The sequence below is a fragment of the Phoxinus phoxinus genome (genome assembly GCF_949152265.1).
Source record: "Phoxinus phoxinus genome assembly, chromosome: 9".
NCBI lineage: Eukaryota > Metazoa > Chordata > Actinopteri > Cypriniformes > Leuciscidae > Phoxinus > Phoxinus phoxinus.
Genome location: NC_136884.1, coordinates 18802871 through 18830135, shown reverse-complemented (window position 1 = coordinate 18830135; position 27265 = coordinate 18802871). Strand labels below are relative to the sequence as shown.

The window sequence follows — 27265 nt, the reverse complement described above, 5'->3', positions numbered from 1 at the left end:
ATTTTTCTTACCCAATCAAAGGAAGGTTACCATGACGTATTCTAGCTAATCAGAGGACTCTGTAGCCTTGCAAGGGATGGTACCATAGTAAGGGACAGCTATGTACAAACAGCGTCGAGTGGAGAAGGAGACAGAGAGCGAACAGAGCGGAGTATTACAGAGCGCAAATGTGCGCAAACAATTACAAATGTCTGTCAAGCAAAGGGTTTGAAAATATATTTTTTTGTTCAAAAACTGTTCACTGTTGTTGTGTGAGGTGTGATTTTCGTTTTTGAAATTCTCTAGTTTATTGTACATTTTTCACTCATACTTCTTTTATAAACACATTACATGCATGCGTATGTTAGCTTAGAGTCTTCTGAATCCATAGATACCAAACACATGGTGTTCAGTCTCATTACATATGTTTATAAGCCCAAATGTAAAAATAGAGAAAACGGACCAAAAGGGGCTTAGTCCCCAGATAGCCTGCAGCAACTAACATGCAAGGTTATTGACAAACAGAGCTTCTGACAAAATGTTACGTTGTTTAGTTGTCTGGTCAGAATGGTGATTTCTATTTTAAATAACAAAAAATTGGTGACTCAGTTTATCTAGAATCATGCAGCTCTCTCATTTGTGTTGGTTTCATGTCTTTGACAAACTTTTAGGTCATGTCAAATGTCAAGTTGTGTAACCAAGTAAAAAAGTCACAGTATTTTCCTTACACCTTAGATACATGTTAGTTTACACATTTTAATAATAATTTTCAAAACGTTTAAAGGTAATACTTTACAAATATCAAGTAGCATTAGGTTTTATGGGCATCACACCACAACATTTGACACATCTGAATTACAAAAATTACACACAAAAAACTTTGATGTAATGGATTCAATGGTAACAGGAACCACCAAAACTGCAACAGAATCCTCTATAAACGCCAAAATAAGAGATCCTTAAACACTAACAGATGTCGCACTATATGAATCATGTTTAAAAATACACAAACACTTCATTTCAACATTTACAGTCTGAAGCAAAGCATGATGGGGGAAAAACAGATTTCTCTCTCTGTGCACGGTTGTTATATGATCATGACGTTCAGATATGCAACTCACTCAAATTTCTTAAGTTATTATTTATATTAACATAACTAGGGAGGGAATGATTAATAAATGTAGTTATTGAAAAAGAATATTTTTGATCAAAATATTGTAGTATTTATTATAAATAATGTATCCGTGCACATCATTTAATTCATGTGCCAATTCAAAATATTTTCCTCTCTCTCTTGCATTCTCAGTTTTTAGTTCACCGTTCACATACAGTATTATTTTAGTATTGTTTATATACTATCAAAGTTTTAATTCATATTTTGAAATTGCTTTTATTTTAATATTTTCCATTTTCATTTATTTTTAAATAACCATTTAGGTTTAATTTATTTTTGTTTCAGCTTTAGTTATTATTTATTTATTTCCAATTAGTAATTAAAGGTCCAGATTTAGTGGCAGCTTGCGCCAGCGCGACTACTGTCAGGGTTTACTAAACACACAGGAGACAAATTAGCGCTGAAAAGGCAGTTATTTTTGCAACTGACCTTATTGCATATGTATTTGTAGGAGTTTTCTTTTCAGACACAAAATTCATGGGAGGAGAGGATTTAAATGAATCACGCAAGGGGATTTTCTAAGGTTTGCACCATTATTTAACGGCCCAAAAAAGCAGGTCTTAAACCAGATGCTAATTTGCGCTGCTCTCAGTAATTATGAAAATGATCAGGCTGTGTGTGTTTGTAGTCTTTATTTTGCGCGCCGTCAGTAAATCACGTGCAGAACGTTTCATTCCCATTGGGACTTTTATGGGATTGTGCTCTCACGCTAATGTACCCTGTTAAGTAAATCTGGCTCTTAGTCTTCTACTGCACTTAAACTCACTTCAGACAGTTTCCACGGCAACATTTTTTCCATCAGATATATATTTTTTTATTTTCTTGTTCAAGAAGTAATTTCACTTGCATATACATCACAATAGAGAAGAAAAGAGTACCGCAATTTGTCAAATGCTAAGTTCTTTTCATGAAATGCATTCGAACAGATGTCAATACAGATGTCGATGTCAGACTAAATTCACTTTTGGATTTATTTAGATATGCTCAACTCAAACAATCACTTAAGATAACAATGTTTTAAAAGGTTTAAAATATGTGCTGATAACCTTTCAAAAATAACAAAATGTTTGCCTATTATTTGAAAGCAGCAAAATAACAAATACAAGTTTTGTATTTGTCTTTAAAAAGGACATTTAAGCATCCTTACTAATAGTGATATCAAAACAGATTTTAGGATTAAGAAATGTGCATTGTGCAATAAAGAAGTACTCCAAATACAGTTTCATTATAATTATATCAGTCATTCTCAAGTAATGTGTCAGTAAATAACTAAATGGATTTTCAGTATACTTAGTATTCTTAGTATGAATAATAAATGTATTTTAAATACATTTTGGTATAGTTTTTTTTTTTTCACCAGAATGTATTGCAAGAACACATTCACATGTCAAACTTCAACACATTATTTGAGCTGTTCGACATCAGTGAGCATGAATCAGAGCAGTATAATATTTAATTTACAGTTAATAAAGTGACCGCAAAGACATTAACTTTCAGCCAAAAGTCATTAAAAGCCAGTGGAGTAACACATCAGTCGACAGGCTACGGTGACTTCAGTCATTCAGCACACAGTGAAAATACACTTCACTGCGGTCAACTATAGAGTACAAGAGCAGTGGAATGAACTAGAACAAGAAGATTCTGTACATGTTTGTATCACTGTTACATGTCAACATTTAGTAGACACAAAAATCATTTAACTCTCACATTACTCTACAAAATATATTTTTCAACTTTTTTTCTTCATTTTTTCAGATTACCCAAACTGTTTTTTATTTAAAGGTATAGCGGAGGATTTTCTTCTTCCGGGTGGGTAGTGTATACTATTGGTCCACCTAAGTGTCAATCATTCTGGTGATATGTTTACGTAAGGCCGTTCACACGCTGGCGTGCGCTAAAAGCACATGTTGGGCTTCCCACTGATGCCGCAGTCGCGAAGATTCTACTAGACAGGTAAAGTTTGTCATGCTATTTGGAGAAATCCATTTAAAATCACTGCTAGTAGGCGTTCCCTCTCGGTCGGGAGCAAATAGAAATTGGAGAGGGCGGGTCTTTTCTAAAAATAGGAAAGATCCTCCGCAATACCTTTAAGTTCATGTCTAACAGTTGCATTATGTAATTGCGTTTTTCTTTATCAGTATATAAACGTCTTAAGCATAAACCGATCGACACAAGTAGACTTTGCCCATTACCATTTCTTCTGGAAAAACTTATCCTGCATTCATATTGAAGTATTTATTTAATTTTTCAAATACCGCCAAACAATTGCTGCATCTATTCAATGGTCACATAGAGTGCTATAGACACTTTATTTCAATAGTCCACTTTAGTCATTCTACTAACTATAGGTAACTTTGCAACTACATGTCAACTAACTCTCATTAGAGTATTAGTAGACTGTCTGCATAATATCTGCTGTACTGTATTTTGAACGGTCCCCCAACAGACATTATATGAATTGCAGGTGAAACTCTAAAAATGCTAAGTGAGGTATTTCAAGCCTTTATTTGTTATAATTTTGATGATTATGGCTTATGAAAACCTTTTCACAATATTCTAATTTTGAATATGGGGTTTTCATAAGCTGTAAGCCATAATCATCAAAATATGCTTGAAATATCTCACTTTGCATGTAATGAGTCTATATAATATATTACTTTCACCTTTTAAGTTGAATTACTGAAATAAATTAACTTTTGCATGATATTCGAATTTTTCGAACTTTTCTACTAACTCTAACACCTAACCTAAGACTGAGTCTACTAATACTCTAATGAGTATATTGACCAAAATTTATTCAGACACCTTCAACATTTCTCACATTATCACAGTTTATTCGCTATAGTTTAGAAAACGGTAATAAAATATGACAAGAAGAACTTAGAGTTATCAAATCAGTTGATATTTGATAGGTTTTGTCCATCCTTCTGTTAGACTGTCTCACAAATTAATTATGTTGAATATCTGTCAGCTGTTAAATTTAACTACACAATCAGATAATACCAGTTTAGCTCAACCAGTTACCAAGCAATGCTTCATTTTGTTCAGTCTGTGTTGTAAAAAGGTCGCACTAGAAATTAAAGAAAAAACACTGAAGCAAAACATGGTCAGGTCAAAGGCCACATTTACACATAGCCGGGTATTTAGAGAAACGAATATCCCCCCCCCCCCCCCCCCCCCTTCCGGTTTCAATAATAACATCGTGCACACAACCCGCATAAATACGCTGTCGAGCGCCATCATAACTATGCCAAACCTATGGGCGGCAGTGTAGGGAGAAGGATAAAGCCATGCAAGCCAATCAGAATCCTCAGAATCGACAAGAGAGAACCTAAAACCCCGTTTCTCCCAGTTGACACGGCAACACATAACCGGCGTTTTCAGAAATCTCCACTTTGGCCGGAGTTTTAATAATCGTTTTCTGTAATAAAAACAGGGTTTTCGTGTAAATGAGAGGCCAAACCACAGGGAAATATCTGCGTCTTCCCTTCGTGTAAACGGGGCAAAAGTGTCAGAATAATTTTTGGTGCCAAATTTGAATAAATTTTACTGGTAGTCCACTGTATGAAGAATGTTTGGGTATAATATGTCATAGTTTACTTTATTTTGCTATCCTCACTTACATACAAAATAACTATTGTGTCTTGCACCCACTAGTAAAACAATATCAAAAATGTCTGAATAATGAATGGTTTCTGAATCATTTTTGGTTTGACTGTAGTCAAAGTTCCTTATAGTTAGTAGAGTATATATAAAGTGTAACTGGGACCTCTACAAACTGCACAACCTTCTCACTCATGGTTATTACCCACATAAGCAAATGCCATGTAGAGTCCTATGATTTCCACAATGCAGATTACATGGACGGAATCCAGTCACAAATGCAACTTACTGTATAAAGTATCCCAATTTTGATATGGACTAGTGTCTGTGAATATTAAAGCTCAAAAAGACTGCTATGTAACTCTGAAGTCTTGTGTCTCGGTGAATGAGCGCCGCAGTTTCGTCTAGTACACAAACACGCTCATGGTGTTTTCAGCCTCTGCCGTCTCACTATATATGGATATGAACTTCATCTCCAGAACTGCTCTGAGAGTCACTTCACCAGCATTTCACTATTTCATTTGATATCATATACACAAAGAAACTCTAAATAATTTGGTTTCACTTGAAGAAATTATAATAGAAATATATTACTATTGCACAGCAGTGTACTGTGTACTACTTTAAATAATAATAATACAATTTATAAAAAAAAAATGTTTAAGGAATATCACACAAGTTTTTATGTTTTAATTTAAACCGCAAACTTGCTGGAAAAATAAAAGGATTGATTAGATTTGAAAAGATTAGTTAGTTTTATCTCCATTTTTGAAAGTAAACTTGTGTTTGACATTACAACATTAAACAATAATAATTGTGTTAATTACAGTGACAATTTGGAAAAAAATAAAAAACTTCTAGTACATTTACACAAACTGAGAAAGTCAAAAGTGTTAGGTTGTGCCCCGCTCTCCCCTAATTGTATTACTGAAAAAAAATTGTGTGAAATGATTACTATCCGACGTAATATTTGCTTCAGGTGATTTGAGTTCAAGACCCCAGTCAGAGAGAATCCGTCTGTGAATCTGTGATGTGTTGTCGTACCTGTGAAGTTTGCGGATGACAGATAGAGCCAGGTGAGCGCCGGGATAAAGATCAGGGCGAGGGAGGCAGCCACAAACTTCCTGCGCCCACGACACATTCCCAGCATCCTCTGCGGCCAGAGGGTGTCTGTTCAGAGACCTCTATGTGGGCATCAGCTTTTTGGATGGGGGGTGCATAGCACTGCTCAGTAAAAACACACACACACACAAAAAATGTTAGGCATTGCATACATTTATTGATAACAACCAAATGCTTATCTTCCAGAATACGTAAAACATCAAACTGACTTCAATTGGGAATCCAAATAGATTTTAGAGTCTGATATTAAAGGGATAGTTCACCCAAAAATGTTTATTCTGTCATCATTTCCTCACCCTCATGTTGTTCCAAACCTGTATGTGTTTCTTTCTTCTGTTAAACACAAAAGAAGATATTTTTGAAGAATGTGTGTAACCAGCTGTCGTTAGTTAGCCATTGACTTCCATAGTTTGGGGGGAAAAATTATGGAAGTCAATGGGGACCAGAAACTGTTTGGTTACACACATTCTTCAAAAGCAGAAGAAAAACTCATAGAGGTTTGGAACATTCTGAGGGTGAGTAAATGATGACAGGATACTTTAATTTGACTGTTTTTAATCGTTTCCTTTGACCTCAAGTTTGTCTAAGTGTACATGAAGTGTTCCGTTTGGGACAGGGCCCAGGTTCCAAATAAAAGAGAAAATCAAATAAGATTAAGCACGTTTCATTTGTCAAGTACATTTATTTATTTGTATTATCCAACAGCATTACCACATATTTTATATACAAATCAAGTTTTAATGCAGATTCCAGAAGAAAAAAAATCTCAATTGTGATATAAAAGTACTCATACTGTGATAAAAGCCACTCAGTTTACCTTTACGAAATTCAGATATTATTATTTTTTCAGCAGCTGCTGTCAGCACTTAAGACAATATTCCAGCTGTGACAATGCAAAGCTTCTGAGAGTAAATCTGACCATGTTCAAATCTTCATATTCTCCCCTTAAGAACAACAATACAGATCAATGCTGTTACTCATGGCATCCTTCCTTCCAATGTGCCAATATACCACTAATGAACACCGGAAAGTACTAGTGTCCATGGTAGTTGATTTACATTCATGACAATACTCAGCATTTAATAAACTTATTCTATCAATACTTTTTAATCAGAACAATGTAAAGGGAACCTTAATGTTGTCATCTAAATTAGTATTAGCAATTATTTACCTTTATTCAGCAGTGTTATAAAGAATTACAAAAATATGTATTATTTTTTACCAAAGTATGCACTCTAGGGGGAAAGTCAGCTATGCGTTTCAATTTAAAAATCAATGTGCCTTATATATTCATGGAAGAGTTAAATATTGTAGATCTTCCTGCCAAGTTTCTCTAACTCCAAATTTAGCTACCGGTAATATACAGCTGAAACTCGAAAAATGTGAATATTTCTGTGGGTAAATAAACTATCATAAATCAATGAAAAATAAGCATGAATAGCACAGGTGACTGGATTTAAAACCATCTAAAGAATTACCACGATAACCAGTGTCTGGAGCTAAAATATGACTCTAGTAACCCTATTCACTCAAAATACCACAGACACTATCACTGTTAGTGCAGTCTGTGGTAAATATTAGCACTGTAATAAACGGATGAAAACTAATATTCTGAAAACTTCTGACACTGTTTGAATGAGTCGTATGCATTACTTTTATGATGATTGGATGCACTTTTTTGGGGCTTCAAAAAGGTACCATTCACTCACATTATAAAGGATATTTTTTAATATAACTCCGATTGTGTCGGAGTTGGAAGTCATACTACTTGGATGGCTTGTTTGGGTGAATTTCTACTTTTGTCCAGCGGTTTAATTAAACTTATCCCAGACAGCAACATAGTGTCGCCCAGATCCGGCCCACATCTGGTACACGAGAATCCACACGTACCAGATGTGGTCCGGATGTGGGCCCACATGTTGCTGTCTGGGTTCTTTTTGTTACATGAAGGTCGCATTAAAAAAAGGCCTACTTCCCAGCAAGCAGTAGCTGTCATTTCACCGTCTCTGTTAACTAGACCTGATAGTCCGGCTAGGAGTAACACACTTCTAGACAAAATAACCTTGAATTGGGTAGTAGCCTACACATCGTTTTTGCCAAAATAACTTGCGAGATAAATTATATTCCATCATGTAAGCAGTCAACAGTGATTACAATGTGATTGGTTTCATTTCTTTGACATGTTCTATGCTATGTGTAGCCCACTTATAGTCAAAACTGATTCTTTGTAGTTTTTGGCCAGGCAGTGCATGAGATGGTTGATATCCCATCATGTTACCAATGTCAATAATATCTACAAGATGTAAGTGCAATTTCAAGTCATGGTCAATCTAGTTTTTAAACGCAAAATTGCTTGTTGGGTTCTTATCAAATGACTTTTACATATTGACTTTAAAGATAGTTGTTTCTTTTTTAAAAATAGTGTTTATAAACTGTTTTAATATTTTTGTTTCAACACACACATTAAATATCCCTCGCTCAGGTATGACAGGGACATTATCTGTAGCATTAAGAAGCCGGCCATTTTATTACAAAAATATTCTAAATATCAGTTAATTTGCATAATTAATGATGATTTGAGATGTGATGAAATGGCATTTGCTATTTACGATTCAGGGAATAAGCTAATAAAACGAACTAATGAGAGAATGGGGAGTGTTTTATGAGACTTTATTGAGGATGAATCCACAAAGGCCAAAGTGGCACATTGATTATGTATTACAGTTGAAACACTGTATAATTATGGTCATTTATTATGGTGTATGGCTGATATGCATGCCGTCTCACCTGTGATGCTGAAATCACTGTGACTGGACTAGTCCTTTACTGACAATAAAATATAAAACAACAGACGAACAGATGATCATCAGTATCCGTATGATATGTGCATGAATGAAGAACTGGCGGCTTTAATGCCAATCGTCTTCCCCAGTCCAGTCAGGATCACCGTGAGGAAATATCACAGATATGTCAGTGTCTCGGGTCGCATTTGTGTCCATTTCAGATCCAAGATTAGCGCGTGAAAATGCCGCATGCTGGATTTGCTGAATGCGGTGGGTTTTTTAGTAAAGATATGCTGTAAATGTCGTCTTCTGCTTCTCTGCACGCGAGTTACACATCACATTCCGCAAACCGCGCCGTTTATTCGATCAATTATCTGATATCATTGCGTATCATGTGAACACTCACTGCGGCCTCTCTACACAACACTCCCTGTTTGTTTCCCATCCTCCTTCAGTTCTCATTCCCAACATATCCTCCAATCACTGCCTCAATCCACAATCCACAATCCAGTCCAGGCGCCTGTGTTTTCACTAAAACCCGGGAGTGGATTTAATTCTGCTCTGCTTTCTAAAGATTCACAGTCACTGTACAAGAAAGCATCAAAAAATTTAGCTAGCATGAGCTAAACTGTTTCTTTTGATAGCTTTGAAGTTTGTCCCCTTTGCAGTTTTGTCTCTGATGTTAGCCACCCTTCCTGAAAATATTATGAATACAGATTCAGGCCTGGATGTTCTTGTCAGATACTGGGCTCTGCTATAACAAAATTTCATAATATGTACACAGATAATTGATTCATTGTTATTTTGCAAATATTGTAAATAGAATTGGAAAACTTGTTATTTGTACAATTACTTATTTTGTCATTTGTAAAGACCCTTTTATAAAGAAACGAATAATACGAATACTAAAAAAAAAAAAAAATCACGAAGGAAAATATAACTGCAGTGTGCAAATAGGCTAAAATTTATATATATATATATGCAGTTATATTTTCCTTCGTGATTTATATATATATATATATATATATATATATATATATATATATATATATATATATATATATATATATATATATATATATTCAATTAACCAGAGTTAGACACTGTTTAAATTAGATCCCTTATTTTTTAAGTTTTAGTGATGTGGTTTTTATAGCAAAGTCCATCTTGAATCTTCACTGCAAGTTTGGGATCATAATATATGGTGTATGATGACTCGTATTTAACATTTAAATTTAGATTAAGTACATGTCTAAGACTGTCAGGACAATTTTAGAGGGATGTGAAGACATCGGTTGCAGCTCAAAACCTTATTTTATCACATAAGAGTTTGTTTTATTATTCATAACACAACAATACATGTCTTTATAGAAATTGTACAATATATTGTTGTGAAAAAGACATAAAATTGTCTCTTCTTTTTAAATTGACAATTTAAAATTAAATGTCTATTTAATTATGTAATCAAATACATCATTTTTAATACATAACAACAAAAATACATAACAAAAAAATACTTTTTAAACGGACAATTTAAAATAATTAAATATCTACTTAATTATGTCTGGCAACTTGAAAAGTGTGTTTAAGGGTGTCTAAAAAGTTAAACGTTTAATGATTTAGAAGCTTTTCATAAGATTTCTATATAAGGAAAGGAAAAGCATGGTAGCCTGTACACTATTATAAGTTTATACGATTATAACTTCACATCAATGCATTTATTTCCGTTCAGAGTGATGGAAACCGATATAAAAAGATTATTCCTTATCCTGTGGCTCTCTCTAGTGGACAATATTAATATCACATGCAGCCTTCATATTTCAGGTGAAATGGCTGATAGGTTAGAACCTGCTGTTAACCTCCTGAGAGCATCATAAATTCATGAAACTAAGCATGTTTGCTCAAAATTACTTGTTTTCATACAGTGTTTAATAGATCAAATTACTTTTGATAACTTGTCAGCATGGCCAAGAGCTGATGTGTGCAAAGTTTGGCGAAGGACTGACAAAGTCCTTTATGGGAATTTTTTTTTTTTTTTTAACAAATTAGAATGAGTTCACAATAGGAATAGCTAATCTCTAAAACATTGTATCTAAAAATACTGTTAATTGTATAATTGTAAAAAAACAAAGAACATTCACTCAATTATTAAGGGAGTAATTAATCACTCATTCACATACTCATTACAGTAATAACTTACTCTTATCCAGAAACTCACTGTGGCGTCAGATGTCGAGCCTTGAGTCATCCGAGATTCTACAGCAGGTAGGGGAGAATGGGGTAAGATGAGCCATTTTTGACTTATGTGGTCCTCGAGATCAGAGAAAATAAGTAAAATGAAAGTATCTAAAGAAATTTCAGGATGTTTCCTATCTTTTTAAATTAGCAGAATACATATATGGCAAAGGGTTCTAAAAATATAGCTTCTTATAAAAAAAGTGATCCTGTGGCTCAATTTACCCCAGGTTAGGGGTAAGTTGATCCGAGTCGGTGGGTAAGTTGCACCATCTGGGTGTAAACTTACTATATTATTAAATCTGATTCAAACTGTGAAATGTTAAAGATTATTGACTCTTTTAAAAATGAAGTTAATAATACAATTTTATTTTACAAATAGTCATATTTATTTTCTTAAAGCTAACTTAAACGACACAAAACCAAATTAAGTTGTAATTTCAATATTTTTAATTGTTTGCATTTCTGAAACAACATGTCGAACACCAAAGTTGTAACCTTCCCAAAAACAGACTAAACAGAGAGTTTGTTAAGTTAAATTAAGTAAAATCTGAATCAGAATGAATTAATCAAAGTCACTGAAACTAATAAACATTTAGTCAAAAGGTTCTTGGCATGGTTTTCAGCAATGCTGAACATGTTAGGCCATTAGGGACTACAGGTGGAAAGATATATATGATTATAATCTGGTGAAAAGCATCTTCTGGTTCTTATTAGAGAAGGATTTGGTGTAATTGTACATTGTTCCTATCAAATAAACAAAACAAAACAAAAAAAGATCAACTAAACCAGTTATTAAAGTTATACCAGTTTATACTTCAGAGATTTAAATTAACTGGTGCCTTATGGTTGGTTAAATTCAAATGCTGGCTCAATTTACCCCACAGCATTTGGCTTACTTTGCCCCATAGCCATTTTGGGAAAAAAACTACTTATCTTACCAATTCAGGCTAATATTTAGCTAAATAATTTGCATGGTATTCTACATTGCTAAATCACCAATATGGATCATAAATATTTTTAGACCTGGACAAATTTGCTTTGATATAACTGCCTTTCACATGCAGTCGGAATTTAAAAAAGCAAAAAAAATTAGCAAAAAGCTGAGAAAATCGTGTTTTTGTCAAAGACTACGTCAGGAGGGGATTCAGAAAGATGATCAAAACATAGATGGAGTAAATTGAGTCCATCAACACCCCCAAAGCTTCACAGGCCTATACCTCATCCTTGGTCAACATTTCATTCAGTAACATTAGGCAGTTTTGATTTATATGCTGTTTAATGTTGATAAACGTGTTATTATTTTACATATGCATATGCTTATATGATATTGTTTCTGCTGCTTCTTTGCCTGTTTTGATCAGGAGATTCAGTAGGTCAACTCCTTTAGAAGATGTGTCATAGCACCCCCTACCATATAACAGTGAAAACACGGAAAGCCAGAAATAGGTCAGTAGGACTGCGATAGGTCAGTCTGGGGACTGCAAGAGAGGGGCGTAACTTGTAGTCTTGCAGGCTGCAGACAGATTCTATTGGAAATTTCCGTAAATGGCGGGAAAACATCGTCTCACAAATTACGGAAATTTCCGGCAGGGAAAGAGTTAAAAGTAATGTTACAATATTGCGTTTTCCTACAATATTTGCGTAGGGCCCTTTCACACTAAAAATGAAATGAATAAGTCTCAGGCTGAATTTACCTTTACCTCTGTACAGATAAAATGTTGTTAAAATGATTCCAGTTCACATGGATACGCGGAAGCGACAAAAAAAATTCTGTATTATGAATTTTTAAGGCCAGACAATTTAATTTGTTGAGGTCAATTTGTAAAGAAAGACTACACATCTGTGCACATATATATATTCAAACTCGCATACCTATTATTGACACGTAATATGCATGTGCACGCCGTCAGCGTTTTCACAGATTTGCGTTTTTGAAGTTTACGTGGAGATGATAATGTTTTTCACAATTTTTCAAAGCTTGCACCTCGGAACCTATTTCAAGGTTTGCATTCTCAAGCTACCAGGCACTGCTGTTGTGCAAATGAGCGGGCCGGAGCGCATTAAGGGTTTTCTGTTAGAACGGTGTCGTGTAAGCGGCCCCTAAATTAATAACTAATGATCTTTCTCTAATGATCCTCTACAGCAGAGGGCGCAGCTCAAACAAACCTTGTTTGTGATGCCATTCTGAATCACACAGAAGAATAGGACGCATCCCAATTCGCCTACTTATACTATGCCCTAAAAGTGTGTACTCTTTTTGTGAAGAAAAAGTACATACTTGTGAGTGTGTAGCAAAAGAGTAGACAAGCTTTGGGACATACTATCACGTCATACAATTGTCTTTAACAGTTGCTCTCAATCGCATCCTGTCACTGTAAACTGGCCTGTCAATCATCTTGTCAAAGATCAAATCCTTTACATTTCATTTAATTTCCTACCGTATTGGAGAGAAATGCAGTAGCACGTTGATCTGCAGTTGCGGGTCTTTCATGCAGAGATTTCATGCTCTTAAAGGAACACTTCACCCATTTGCATTAGACTTTGTATCTTTAGAAACCCAGTCACATTTTCGAATGGTCATGGTTTATTCCCTTATTTTCCCCTGAGATGGGAGAAATAAGGATTTAAGTGTTCCACTTCCTGCTTTTTATGACGCAAAAATCGTCAATTTGCGTCATAAAAAGCAGGAAGTCAAATTTCTTTGAATAAGGGTAAGACTACAAACACTAGCTCATCATTTATCCAGTAGAAGGCGCTGTTCCGCATGTTTTCAACCCGCCCATAGAGGGATCTCACTCACAGAATGTACATATAGTGTCAGCCATTCTTTATTTAGAAGCTAAGCTAACAGGTTCTTATTCTGTGGAGAAAGCTGAGTAGTAGCGGTTACCATCCTCTTTTTCCCGGACATGTCCGGCCGTCGAGATCGTCCAAAATGTCCAGGATTCGGCTTTTGCTTTCTGCAGTCGCATTCATAGTTTACATGCACACCCTTTGTTTCAATCTAACTGAATTCATTCCGATTGGTGAATCTGAATGTAGTGTTTACATGAACGCTAAACAAGTGATCGTTTGATGTGCGTTTTAACATTGCTAGGAAAATTTCCGCTCCTCCGTGAGAGATACGAGACCGGTGCGTCTCACAGGCGCCGGCGCCACTCATCACGCCACCGGGCTCGCATCGTTCTCCGCGGCCGTCAGTCTCGTTCCTGCTCGTCACAGTAAACATGAGGAATGGCGACTGTAGAACGCAAAAGCCGAATCCTGGACATTTTGGGCGACATCAAAATACTGGGCAGACTCACGGAGACTCACTAGTAGCATAGCCTTGTTGTTTACTGCGATCTCTTACCGGTAGGCGTGGCCTCCTAGGGCAGCGAAGCAAGTGCATTCTGGGAGTTGTTGTCTTTCATCCCCATAAGCCAAAAATACATTTTCTGGCTTTTCTCAGTCTAGAAGGCTCCAAATTCAAAAATAATTTCACATTTCTTCTACAGAAATGACCCATTTTAAATACACATTAATCTTTCCAGAGGTGAAGTGTTCCTTTAATTACTTACTTACTTTTGCCCTTCAACATTGCCAGGGTATGGGCCGCCAACCACAGATCTCCAGATTATTCTGTCTTTTGCAATTCTTTCCAGCTGGTTCCAGGTGTAGCCCATCTTGGTGATGTCGGCTTTGAGGTCACGTCACCAGGTGTTTCTTGGACGGCCTCTTCTCAGCTTTCTTTGGGGGTTCCACTTCAACGCCTGGCTGTTGATGTTGGTTGATGCTTTACGAAGAGTGTGCACTATCCAGCCCCATCTTCTCTTCCTGATTTCTTCCTCTGCAGGGAGTTGGTGAGTCCTTTCCCAAAGGTTGATATTGCTGATGGTATCAGGCCATCGGATAGAATTCTTCTAAGACAGCTGTTGATGAAGGTTTGAACCTTCCTGATGGTCATCTTGGTCATTCTCCAGGTTTTAGCTCCATACAGCAACACTGACTTCTCGTTGGAGTTATATAGGTGGATCTTTGTTGTCAAGGACAGGTCTCTTGAGCTCCAGATGTTATTAAGCTGTACTGTACGTAGGCCGCTCTTGCTTTGCCAATCCTTGCCTTAACATCTGCGTCTGTCCCGCCCTGTTGGTCAATGACACTGCCCAGATAGGTGAAGGACTGAACTTCTTCCAGGAGACTAGGATCTTGGTCTTATCTCTGTTTATGTTGAGGCCAATCTGAGATGAGATAGTTGACACTACATCTGTCTTCTCTTGCATTGCTGTTTGTTGTGAGAGAAAAGTGCAAGGTCGTCAGCAAAGTCCAAGTCCTCGAGCTGGGTCCACGAGGTCCACTGGATTCCGTTTTTTCGCTCTCTTGTGGCTTGCTTCATAACCCAGTCAGTGGCAAACAGGAACAGGAAGGGTGATAGCAGGCATCCTTGTCTCACACCAGTTTTCACCTGGAAGATGTTAGTGGGCTGCCCTCCACTCTACAAGACATTCCATCATAAGATTTTCTTATCAGGTTGACCAACTTAACTGGGATGCCGTAGTGTCGAAAGAGCTTCCAAAGAGTCTCTCGATCCATCTGGTGTGACCGCCATTTTCTTCATGCAGTGCAACACATCTCCTTCGCATAGAGTTGATCAGGTTGTTGATTGTGGCCTGTGGAATGTTGGTCCACTCCTCTTCAATGGCTGTGCGAAGTTGTTGGATATTGGCAGGACCTGGAACACGCTGTCGTATACGCCGATCCAGCCCATCCCAAACATGCTCAATGGGTGACATGTCTGGTGAGTATGCTGGACATGCAAGAACTGGGATGTTTTTATCTTCCAGGAATTGTGTACAGATCCTTGCAACATGGCGCCTTGCATTTTCATGCTGCAACATGAGGTGATGGTCGTGGATGAATGGCACAACAATGGGCCTCAGGATCTCATCACGGTATCAATAAAATGCAATAAAATGTTCGTTGTCCATAACGACTGCCCATACCATAACCCCACCGCCACCATGGGCCACTCGATCCACAACGTTGACATCAGCAAACCGCTCACACCACGCGACGCCATCTGCCCTGTGAAAACTGGGATTCATCCGTGAAGAGAACACCTCTCCAAAGTGCCAGACGCCATCGAATGTGAGCATTTGCCCACTCAAGTCGGTTACGATGACAAACTGCAGTCAGGTCGAGGACAATAAGGACAACGAGCATGCAGCTTCCCTGAGACGTTTTCTGACTGTTTCTGCAGAAATTATTTGGTAATGCAAACCGATTGTTGCAGCCGCTGTCCAGCTGACTGGTCTCAGATGATATTAAAGGTGAAGATGCTGGATGTGGCATCACGTGGTCTGCGGTTGTGGGGCCGGTTGGATGTACTGTTCAAATTCTGAACAATATTTGAGAGAAATAGGCCTTTTGTGTACATAGAAAAAGTCTTAGAAACAAAAGTGTTGCATTTGTAATTTTGTTCAGTGTATATAGAAAGTGAAAAACAGTATGTATGTATTTAGAGTTATCATAAAAGAGTAGCCAAAAGTACACCGATTACCTACTACTTCCAGCGAGATTCTGAAGTGTGCTTTCGATACCATGGATCATTGCATACTCCTCAACCGGCTACATCAAACCATTGGACTCACTGATATTGCTCTTAACTGGTTTAGATCATACCTCACTAACAGAACAGAGAACATTTCACTTGGAAGTGCAAGGTCCCAGCAACACACAGTCACCCCAGGGGTCAGTCCTTGGCCCCATCCTCTTCATCACTTATATCCTCCCCCTCGGTCATGCATTAGCCACTATGGAGTCTCATTTCACTGCTATGCTGATGACACACAACTGTACATGAAATCAGAATCACATGCCTCTGCAACTTCACCAACATCATTTCCGTCTTCAACACTCACCACCTTGTCTGGAGGAGATAAAGGTGTGGATGAAACAAAACTTCCTTCAGTTTAACAGCTCCAAAACTGAGGCAATTCTTGTTGGCACCCCACATCAAACCCAGTCTTCCTCCATAACTGGTATAACTATCTCTGGTCATGACATTCCCCTGTCCACAACTGTCACAAATCTTGGGGTATCTTCAGCAGATGCTGAAATACTGGTCCACGCCTTTATCTCCTCCAGACTGGACTACTGTAATGCACCTCTCATCGGGATCCCTAATAAAAGCTTGCAGAGACTGCAGTATGTTCAGAATAGTGCTGCAAGGATCCTGATGAGAGTGTGAAAATAAGACCACATCACACCCATTCTCCATTCACTTCACTGGCTTCCTGTTTCTGCCAAGACTGAATATAAGGTCGCCTTTCTTACCCACCAGTGCATCTATGGAAATGCACAACTCGATCCCTCCGTTCAACAAACTCAAACCGCCTACTTCTCCCCAAGACTAAGCTCAGCACCATAGGTGATCAGGCTTTCTGTTCTGCTGCTCCTCGTATCTGGAATGCCCTCCCCGACAATCTGAGGGCACCTCAAACTATTGAGACTTTTAAAAAGGGACTAAAAACATTTCTTTTTAGGAGAACTTATGACTTTTAACTATTATGTCTATTTGTATTTTATACTGATGTTTTTACCATGCATTTATGATCTTGATGATTATGAGATTTGCTCCAAATGTAAAGTACATTACAAATAAAATATATTATTATTATTATTATTAAACATGAATGAACATAAGGAGGAATGTTGTTTTAACCGCGGAAAGGCGTCAGTACACTCCGTTTTTCAAGTTCAAATCCTCCCATGTTAATCTACTAACTCTCCTGACTGCTTTGTCGGACAAAATAGCCAGCAGACATATCACCCTGTAGCCCAAGACTGGTTTCCACTGAAAAGGGCTGAGGGCTGAGCCTGGTCAGTACCTGGATGGGAGACCTCCTGAGAAAACCAGGTTGCTGCTGGAAGAGGTGTTAGTGAGGCCAGCAGGGGGCGCTCACCCTGTGGCCTGTGTGGGTCCTAACGCCCCAGTGTAATGACGGGGACACTATACTGCCAAAGAGCGCCGTCCTTCGGATGAGACGTTAAACCGAGGTCCTGACTCTCTGTGGTCATTAAAAATCCCAGGATGTCCTTCGAAAAAGAGATCCTGGCCAAATTTGTCCTTGGCCCCTATCCATCATGGCCTCCTTATCATCCTCATATACTGATTGGCTTCATCACTGTCTCCTCTCCACCAGTAAGCTGGTGTGTGGTGGGTGTTCTGGCGCAATATGGCTGCCGTCGCATCATCCAGGTGGATGCTGCACACTGGTGGTGGTTGAGGAGATTCCCCCCTTCCACATGTGAGCGCTTTGAGTTCACAGAAACAAATTATTATTATTATTAAAATGGTGGATGGCGATTGATGATTCAGGAGATCACCTGTCAATCAAGCTCCCTGCGAAGGGTCAATTAGAGAATTGAGATGTCCTACAAGATGACTGACCGGGTCACTGGCTTGAGGACTTACATGAGGAGCAAGGAAATGAGAAAGCATACATTTTAATATTAAGAAGCACCCTCTTAACCTATAAAAACAATCAAATGAAACCTCTTCACCTAAAGCTGAATTTCTGCTCATTTCAAAAGCTCATTTCTGCTTATTCTTATGGTTGAATTGGAGCATCAAAGGTCAGCAGCAAAAACAATGGTTAATAAATTGAGATTAAACACACATTAATTATATTTGTGTTATTTAACTAATTTCATTATTGCAGGTTTGCATGATATTCAGAGTTTGCATTTGACTGTTTTTATTCATGTTGAGGAATACCGAGTCTGTTTTTTGTCCAATTGAGTTGAGCAAATGTTTACACAATGCACACAATTACATTTATTAATTTAGCAGGAGTCTTACTTACTTAATCATAGCGATTTACAATTGAGAAATACAACAAGCAATTTTATCTTAAAGGCCCCCTGAAATAAAAATGTACGTTTTTTAGCTTTTAGTATGAATATGTTAGTCTTAAGATTATGAATAAGCTGGTGTCTTCCAAAACCATGACGAATTTTGCATTTAGGAGATATAAGCATTCAAAACGTACAGTCTCTCACTTCCGCTAAAATGGATCACGTTTTTTTATGACATCAGCTTCTCATCACATATTCTGTCTAAATCTAAAGTGTCCCGCCCCCTTTGCTATAAATGCCCCCTATGCTATAAATACCACCTGGCCAAAGTGACCGTTGAGACGTCACGGAGCAATATGGGTTGGAGATGTGTGTTTGGTTGCTCAAACGCTTGAGTTTTATTCAGTTTTCTAACTGTACGAATGAAATTAAGAATGAAATGACTAGAAATTATTCCCACCTCTACTATTGAATCCAATGTATCATCAGCGCTCGTATTCGCTTCCATGGTGCTGTCAAGTACGACTTGCAGTCTATGAGGTAAACTAAACGCTATTGGCTATTTGAAAAGGGGGAGGAGCCATTCTATATATAATACCGCCATAGCTTCGTGTTTCAGTGGAAATTATGTCAACACATCATACAAAGCTGCGCGTTCCAAGGCTTTCAGTGGGAATTTAAGAAAGCAATAAACACGAGAAGTGCCAGTAATACAAAATTTCAGTCATCGTTCAAGATAGTATAATCTAGAACAGGGAGGGATTAAGGAATAATGAGAGCATAAACGTTTTTTTTAGCAGGATAATAGTCTGATTACGTAACTCTCGTTACTTGCGTCAGACCCCAACACTGGTTATGAAATATGAGGAATATTTAGAGGACTGACTAAAGATCATAAATATTACAGTTTTACGATCATAAAAGGACAAGACATTTTAATGTTTAATTAAAATTTAATGTTATAGGAAGGTGGTTAAGTGAAAAAATGACCTAAAAATCTACAGATTGGAGAACCCTATGTAGGAAACTTTTCTTTCTTCTAAGCAAAGACCAGGAGACGTTTGGATCACGTTCAAGCAGAAGTTCTTCTTTATTGAGCGCGTCTGCAATTCTTTCAAACAGTCTGAATCTAAACAGTTTACATTGCAATTTTATCTCCATTCCAAGGAGGAGGGACTTGGGGGTGGAGACAAATTCAAACAAATCATACGAAAGCAGGGAGGGGTTGATTCTATCCAGCGAAAAACCTGTATTGCAGGTATTGCTCCAGAGAAACCGAGCAAAATCAGCATATTCACTCTATTGTATTGCTAATCCAATCATCCTGACTTGATTGCTCAAATCTTAACATTATCATAGAGACAAAGGCACTGCTGTATCTTGAGCTTAACCCTCTGGGGACCAAAAACGCGCCGGCGCGTTTTGCTCGTGTTTTTTTTTAGCAATGCAAAATAAACTCAAAATGCTCTGTTAATTTTGATCTTTCATTTTCGTGTTATACATCAATCGATCCTGTTCAGTTTCTATTTGTTTTCTGTATACTCACAATAAAAATAAAGTGTTTTGCTTTTTGCCAAATAAAGAAAAATTAACATGATGCGAGTTCTGCACTCTCTCTGTCAATGAACTCCAATTTGAAACGCGTTCGAAAATGATCTGTAACTCCGCGAAAATTCAGTCAAACGGGCAAACATACCCACGGGCATAAAGCTTGAGATCGCATCTTTCAAATGAAGTAATTTATATAAAAAACAAATATTCTCAGCCTCTGTAATCTGTATGAAAAGAGAGCGATTCCAGTCGAGCTCATTACGAGCTCATTGACTTTAATTCGTTCACACCTACTCACGCACTATTCATTTATGCATTTGTCGACGCTTTTATCCAAAGCGATTTACATTCCATTCAAGGTACACATTTTACATTTTATCAGTTCTTGCTTTCCCTGGGAATCGAACCCATGACCTTGGCGTTGCTAGCACCAACACTCTACTGTTTGAGCTACAGGAAAGCCATTTTCACAAGATAATGTGTTAAGCCATCTATGCAAAACAGGTAAACGCCTCCAAGCAAATGCTTTAAGTTTCATCATTCAGTCACCTGCGCGTTGGGAAGATGGCACGATACAATAATATTCTTAAATTTTTTTTTAAAGGAATGGAGCTTCATCACTACCTACCAGTGGCAGAGCCAGAGGGCTAGTTGGGGTGGCAATTGGATCGATGACGAGCGTTTTGCTATGTACGGCTTTTATTGGTATTAAATTAAACGAAGTACTGTTTTAACGGGAAGTAAGGGAGACGTTGCATTGTAGTGCTTAGCATTAATACTTAAATAAGCATTACTAGTCTCGTGAAACTGACTGACTGACTAACTGTGCGTTCACACCGGACGCAAATAGCACGTCAATTTCGTTCCAAACGCTTGCTTTTTACGCGCGTCCATTTCGCTTTGGACGCGCGTAAAAAGCAAGCGTTTGGAGCGAAATTGACGCGGGTCCGAGGCGAAATCCGCTTCTTCTGGGAGAGGCAAGTGCTAGGCGGGAAATTTAAAAATACTACTGTTATTGTTGTTCAGTCGGAAATGTAGTTGTTTAAAGCTCAAATCTGTGGTTTGCTTATAAAGATACACTTGAAAATGCATGTTTATAAATAACTGAAAAAAGCACAAATGTCAGGGCATTTCAAAACATCCCAAGGGCCCCAAAAACACCTTGGTCCCCAGAGGGTTAATGGTCAGAAAGTGCATAAAGACAAAAGCTAATGTCAGACACCTGAATTGCTTGACTTAATCTTCATCTATGCCTCAAATGCTAAAATCAGTATTCTTCAACAAGATGTTTATGTAAGAAAGCATATCTGAAATAGATTCTTAAAATTTGTTATTCTTCACCTACATCCTTTAAATTTTTCCCAATTGAAGAGGACACAACTATACAAGTTCGGAGCAAAAATCATGGGTCAGGTGTGATGCACTTGCAAATTATTTAACGTGTTTCAACTTTCCCTCTGTTCCAACTGCACAATGCACGGTCTGCCCCTATTCTTTCAAAACCCTTTATAGAAGACGATTGGCTCGTAGAGGACGTCCTCCTTAAGTTACTTCATTTACCAGCCCTCATAAGAGAAAGGAAGGAAGAAGTTTTTACTCGCAGAAAGAAGATGAAGATGATAATATGCTGACTGAACCCAAGAATAATCTTCAGCATTGACATCTATGTTTTATGTCAAGAGAAAAGTCAGATCACATCAGTGCAAAGGTGACTCAGTTTATTTGTCCTAATTCAAATCGTTTCATAAATTGGAGGAAATGTGATGTTTTAATGCTTTTTTTTCCGCAGAGAAATGGGATCTGATCACGGCGTCGTGGACCGAGTGTCATATGCTCATCCCTTGATGTTCGGCTCGTGTTTGAACCACCAGTATTTCCCCTTCAAAGATGCACTGGCAAATCCCCAGAATGACCAAGAGCAAGTCAACGGTCAACAGTACTTCGGATGCTTTTCCTACCTGTCCTACCATGGGAACTTCAGTGTGCATGACCTCTCCTCGGAACCTGCATTCATCCACAGACGTAACGAGAGGGAGCGGCAGAGAGTCCGCTGTGTCAATGAGGGATATGCCAGACTCCGTGAACATTTGCCACAGGAATTTGAGGATAAGAGACTCAGCAAGGTAGAGACACTGCGGGCGGCCATAAGCTACATTAAACACCTGCAGGACCTTCTGGAGCTCAGTCTGCCTTAGGGAACGTCAAGACTGTCTTCAGGGAAAGGCAGAGGAACTCAAGGACTAGTGTGAGTGGCAGCATTGATCTGGGACACTGTATGCTTGCCATTCAATTATTCATCGTTTCGTTACTTTTAAAACACTGACGTGATGAAGCTTGAATAAATGTAATGCTTTCCAGGTGATACACTCTTTAACCAATGTCTTAGAGGTGTATGTTTGCATACTGGTTATGATTCTGTTCATGGTTTCCCTTCAGGAGCATGTACAGGTATGCTTAAAATGTATGTTAGTGTTGTTTTGACTAAACAACAATTAGTCAAGGAACAAGCCAATAAAAAAGGTTAAATGGGCCTTTAAATGAAAAAAGACATTCATAAAACTATGCCTCTAATCTCATTTTAAGTCTGCATCTTAACTTTTTTGAGATTATAAATTCCTTTGCTCAAAAACATCACAAAATGTTATAAGATGTCAATGATAAAAAGGGTATTTGAACAGTTGAATTAAAAACTGGTTTAAAATATGCAATGTTAATATATATATATATATATATATATATATATATATATATATATAAATGAAGTTTATAAATAGGCTATTTAACGTGTTCATTTAATCATACAATTATTTTTCCTTCTGTTTTCTCCTTTCCATACTTTGTTCTAGCACAAAACGTGACGGCCGTGTCATATTTTCATTAAACACACTAGACAGATAGCCTACAACTATAAACATAATGTATAAAAATATTGGTAACACTTTACAATAAGGTTTCATTCGTTAAACTTAGTTAACGTGAACAAATGAAGGAACAATACTTTTATACAGCATTTATTAATCATAGTTTACATTTATAAATACATTTTTAAGATCAAAAGTTGCATCTGTTAATATTAGTTGTATGCACTGTGAATTAACATTCATGAACATTTGTATTGGCTAATATTAAGAAAGGTTAATCAATGCAGTGAAAACATATTGTTTGTTGTTAATTCATGTTAGTTAATGCATTAACTAATGTTAACAAATGGATCTTATTGTAAGTGTTACCAAAATGTTAATAAAAAAGTAAGGATACTAGTAATTTCACATCTGATGAAACTATATCTTTGTGTATTGTCTATCTACACTGCTAGTGATATATTGTTTGACAAATACTTTTTGAAACCACAGTTTAAGTACAAGAACAGTCAAAGAAGCTGAAGTATTGTTCACTATAGTGTATGGGATCTACAGCAATTTAATATTAAATCAATTTCCATTGCACCTTGAGTTGTCGCGGTGCACATATAAACAATAAATAAGACCCAGTACTACAAAAGAGAAGTTATATAGAAATAGCCACAACATCCTAACATCATTCTAACAAATGTGGTGGTGGGATTTACATTGAATCAGCCTGTACACACAATGAGGAACTGAAGTTCTTGGGAGATGCAAAGATGCTATCAAGATAGCCTACTATTCAGGGCCAAACACATTTGTGTAATAATAATGTAAAATATTAGTGATAAATTAGTCAAAGGAGATTACCTGAAAGCTATTATCTTTGACAATGTTGTGTTTAGAATTGAAACTAGCGATGTCAGACTTTGGAATTGATATCTTTTGATCTTATTGGACAAATGGGTTGGCAAAAATTTATTTTCACAATGGAGTTGCTGTTTGGCACCATTTTCAACTAAAAGCGGAAAACTTCACAAATTCGTGTGTTGTAGTTTACAAGGAGACATCCTTTTTTTCACATCGAAATAGTAACGGGGTATTTTATCAGACAGCTCTTTATTCAACATGCAGCTTGTGAACGACTCTGTTCTGCAGGCAAGTAATTTATATCCATAACAATATAATAAATAAATAAACCTTATTTTAATGTGGGCCTGTGCCCCAGTTCTTAGAAGCACTCCGAATACTATGAGATGCTTTGGCAGGTGGTTGTTTATTTCTAGCTTTTATTCTACTATCTTCTAGAAGAAATTGATCAAATGTTAATACTGTGCACATATATGGGTATGCTGTATTGTTTTTATTATGCTATGGCCAATTTAAATCTAAAGGGATAGTTCACCCAAAAATTCAAATTCTGTCTTTATTTATTCACTCTCAAGTTGTTCTGAACCTGTATAAATATATTTAAACTGCTGAACACAAAAGAAGATATTTTGAGGAATGTCAGTAACCAAACTTACATACACTTACGTAAGACAACATCGACTTACATAGAATGGAAAAACACTAATATATATAAAAAAAAATACTATGGAAGTCAATGGTGCCCCACAACAAACAATTCTGTTACAAACATTCTGTAAAATATATTCTTTTGTTTTCAGCAGAAGAAAGAAATTCATACAGGTTCAGAGCAATTTGAGGGTGAGTAAATTAGTGTAAGTTAATTTCAAAGTCCTTCTCATTGTCAAGTCAAGTCACCTTTATTTATAGCGCTTTTTACAATACAGATTGTATCAAAGCAGTTTTACAGTGATAACAGGAAAATGATGCTACAAAGCTTGTTTATTTGTTTCACTGTGGTAAATAAGTTTAAGGATTGATATTGCTTTCATTTAAGCATGTAATATTATTATAATCATATTCAGCATCTCTTCCCCCTATAACTACGCAGAGATTTAACACCCAGTCCCTCTGTGGACAAGCCTGCCCCTCTGGATAATATGTTCTGGAATGCATTCCTTACTTTGAAAAGGAAACAGAGGAAGTATAAACCACATCAAGCCACAAAAAATACCCTCTTCACCTCTGCTTATCCTTCACGCTTTAGCTAAACTACGGGGAAGTGGCATGCATGTTCTTTTCTTGCTAATGTACCAGCAAACTCTTAACCACCGCAACTGACCGGGAATCAGTGGGAGACAGAAAACCAGCAAAGAGGAAAACCAATGAACCATGAAGGCTGGAAGAACGCTCTCTGTCAAGGTGGAATGAGAGTGTCAACAAAGCCCTTTCACAGCATCCGTGTGAATAGGAGCTGGTAATTAACAGCGGTGCTGGTACCCTGACTGTAATGGTTCAGTGGCAGGCAGCGGGAGGGAGGAAGTTCAATACGCAACTAGAACAATAATAGCCTTCCACCGAGATCACAATCACAGAAACACCACCAAGCTAGAAACCAAATCTTCTAGCTTGCATTTTGTTTCACAAATAGAAGTGTACAAGATCTATCAGATGAAAAGTGATCCAAGTGTGAACAAACTTTTGTTTTTACTTCCTGCTGCTAGGGGTATACTTACTACTTTATGTAGTAACTTAACTATACTAATATCAATGGACTAGTATTATACTTGTAAGTTTACTATTTCAGTACTTGGGACTAAATTGGCCCACTTTTTAGTGTTTTTAGTGTAAAAGGATAATTTTAAGTGCAACAGTAGTAAACTTTTAGTTTACATACGGTTTTCATTTGTACTGCAACTACACTGTAACAAGTGAACTTTTAATAATTTGCTAGTTAAATACTTGTAGAACATTTGTATAAAAGTACACTTGAAGTACTCTTAGAAAACTTTTAGTTGAAGCATCTTTAGAATCTTCTTTATACTGCAAGTACACTTGTTTACTCTAAGTTAACTTTAAGTGAAGGTATTCATTTTTATACTTGAAATTTACCTTTAACTGTGCATTAAGTTTAAAGTAAAACACGTGTATTTAAAGTTTAAAGTTAACTCCTATGTACACGGACTACACAAAAAATCCACATAGCCTACTCAGAATTAGGAACATATCTATTTTCTTTATAAATCAAATTCTTTTCCATTCTGATGCTCTGAACTTCAGCAGATCGTCTTCACCATGTCTGTCAAAAATAATAACTTTAAAATTTTGAATGAAATTCTAATTTCAGTTAAATTTTCATGTTGAGTTTACTTAAATATACAAGCACACTTGAAATTAACACTAAGTTAAGTGAACTTTATTGTTTAAGTACATTAAATAATCGTCAAGTTTGGTGAACAAAACAATTTAAGTCAACATAAGCACCAAGTTAAGTAAACTTAAATATGCACGTTTTGGGAGACCCCCATTACTCAATTAAATTGAGGGAACGAGTTTACTCAAATCATTTGAGTTCAATCAACTTATTAGGGTTTTCAGTGTACATGCCTAAATGCATTGAGTTTGCTGCCATGTGATTGGCTGATTAGATATTTGTGTTATCGAGCAGTTGAACAGGTGTACATAATAGAGTGGCAGGTGAGTGTAAGTACACACTGTAAAAAATAAAACATAGATTTTATTTATATTTAATTAATTAAAATGAGGCAACAGATTACAAGCAATATTAATAATTAAATTTAACTAATTAGAATTGAGTAATAATTAATCAAATTAATTCCTTAAATGTTAACCATTTAAAATGAGTAAAATTTACAAAATATATGTTATTGCCAACATTGAAGACACCTGATGTTAACAAGCAGAATCACTGAAGGAGAAAACCATAATTAAAGTCACCATTATGGAGATCGGTGTGTGTTTTAGTTGGGCTCTTCACCCTTAAATTATTAACTTTAAGTTTTTTGTTTGGCTGCTGTACATAAGTTATAACAGCCAGATGAACAAATGGTGATCTGATGGTGTTGGTTGTGTTTTAACATAATCATTATTTCACAATCATATGACCTGAATCACTGAACTCAAATGGAGTCCAGTTTCTGAGTTAAGTTAACTTTATTAACTATAGCAGTACTGGCCTTGTACACCATAATATTTTTAACTTTTACAATGTAATCCAAATAATTTCTAAAATGTTTCTCTTGTACAAAAAAAAAAAAAAAAAA

At 36.8% G+C, this 27265-nt stretch overlaps 1 protein-coding gene across 1 annotated transcript in view; it reads right to left on the bottom strand.

The window, feature by feature from the left end:
- The window catches only part of large1 (LARGE xylosyl- and glucuronyltransferase 1), a 37571-nt gene extending 28767 nt beyond the window's left edge, over window positions 1-8804 (bottom strand). Inside the window, 2 exon segments of the mRNA XM_079622913.1 lie at window positions 5801-5980; window positions 8666-8804. Coding sequence (XP_079479039.1) covers window positions 5801-5906 — 106 coding nt within the window. The 5' untranslated portion in view covers window positions 5907-5980; window positions 8666-8804.
- Between the last annotated feature and the right edge of the window lie 18461 nt (window positions 8805-27265).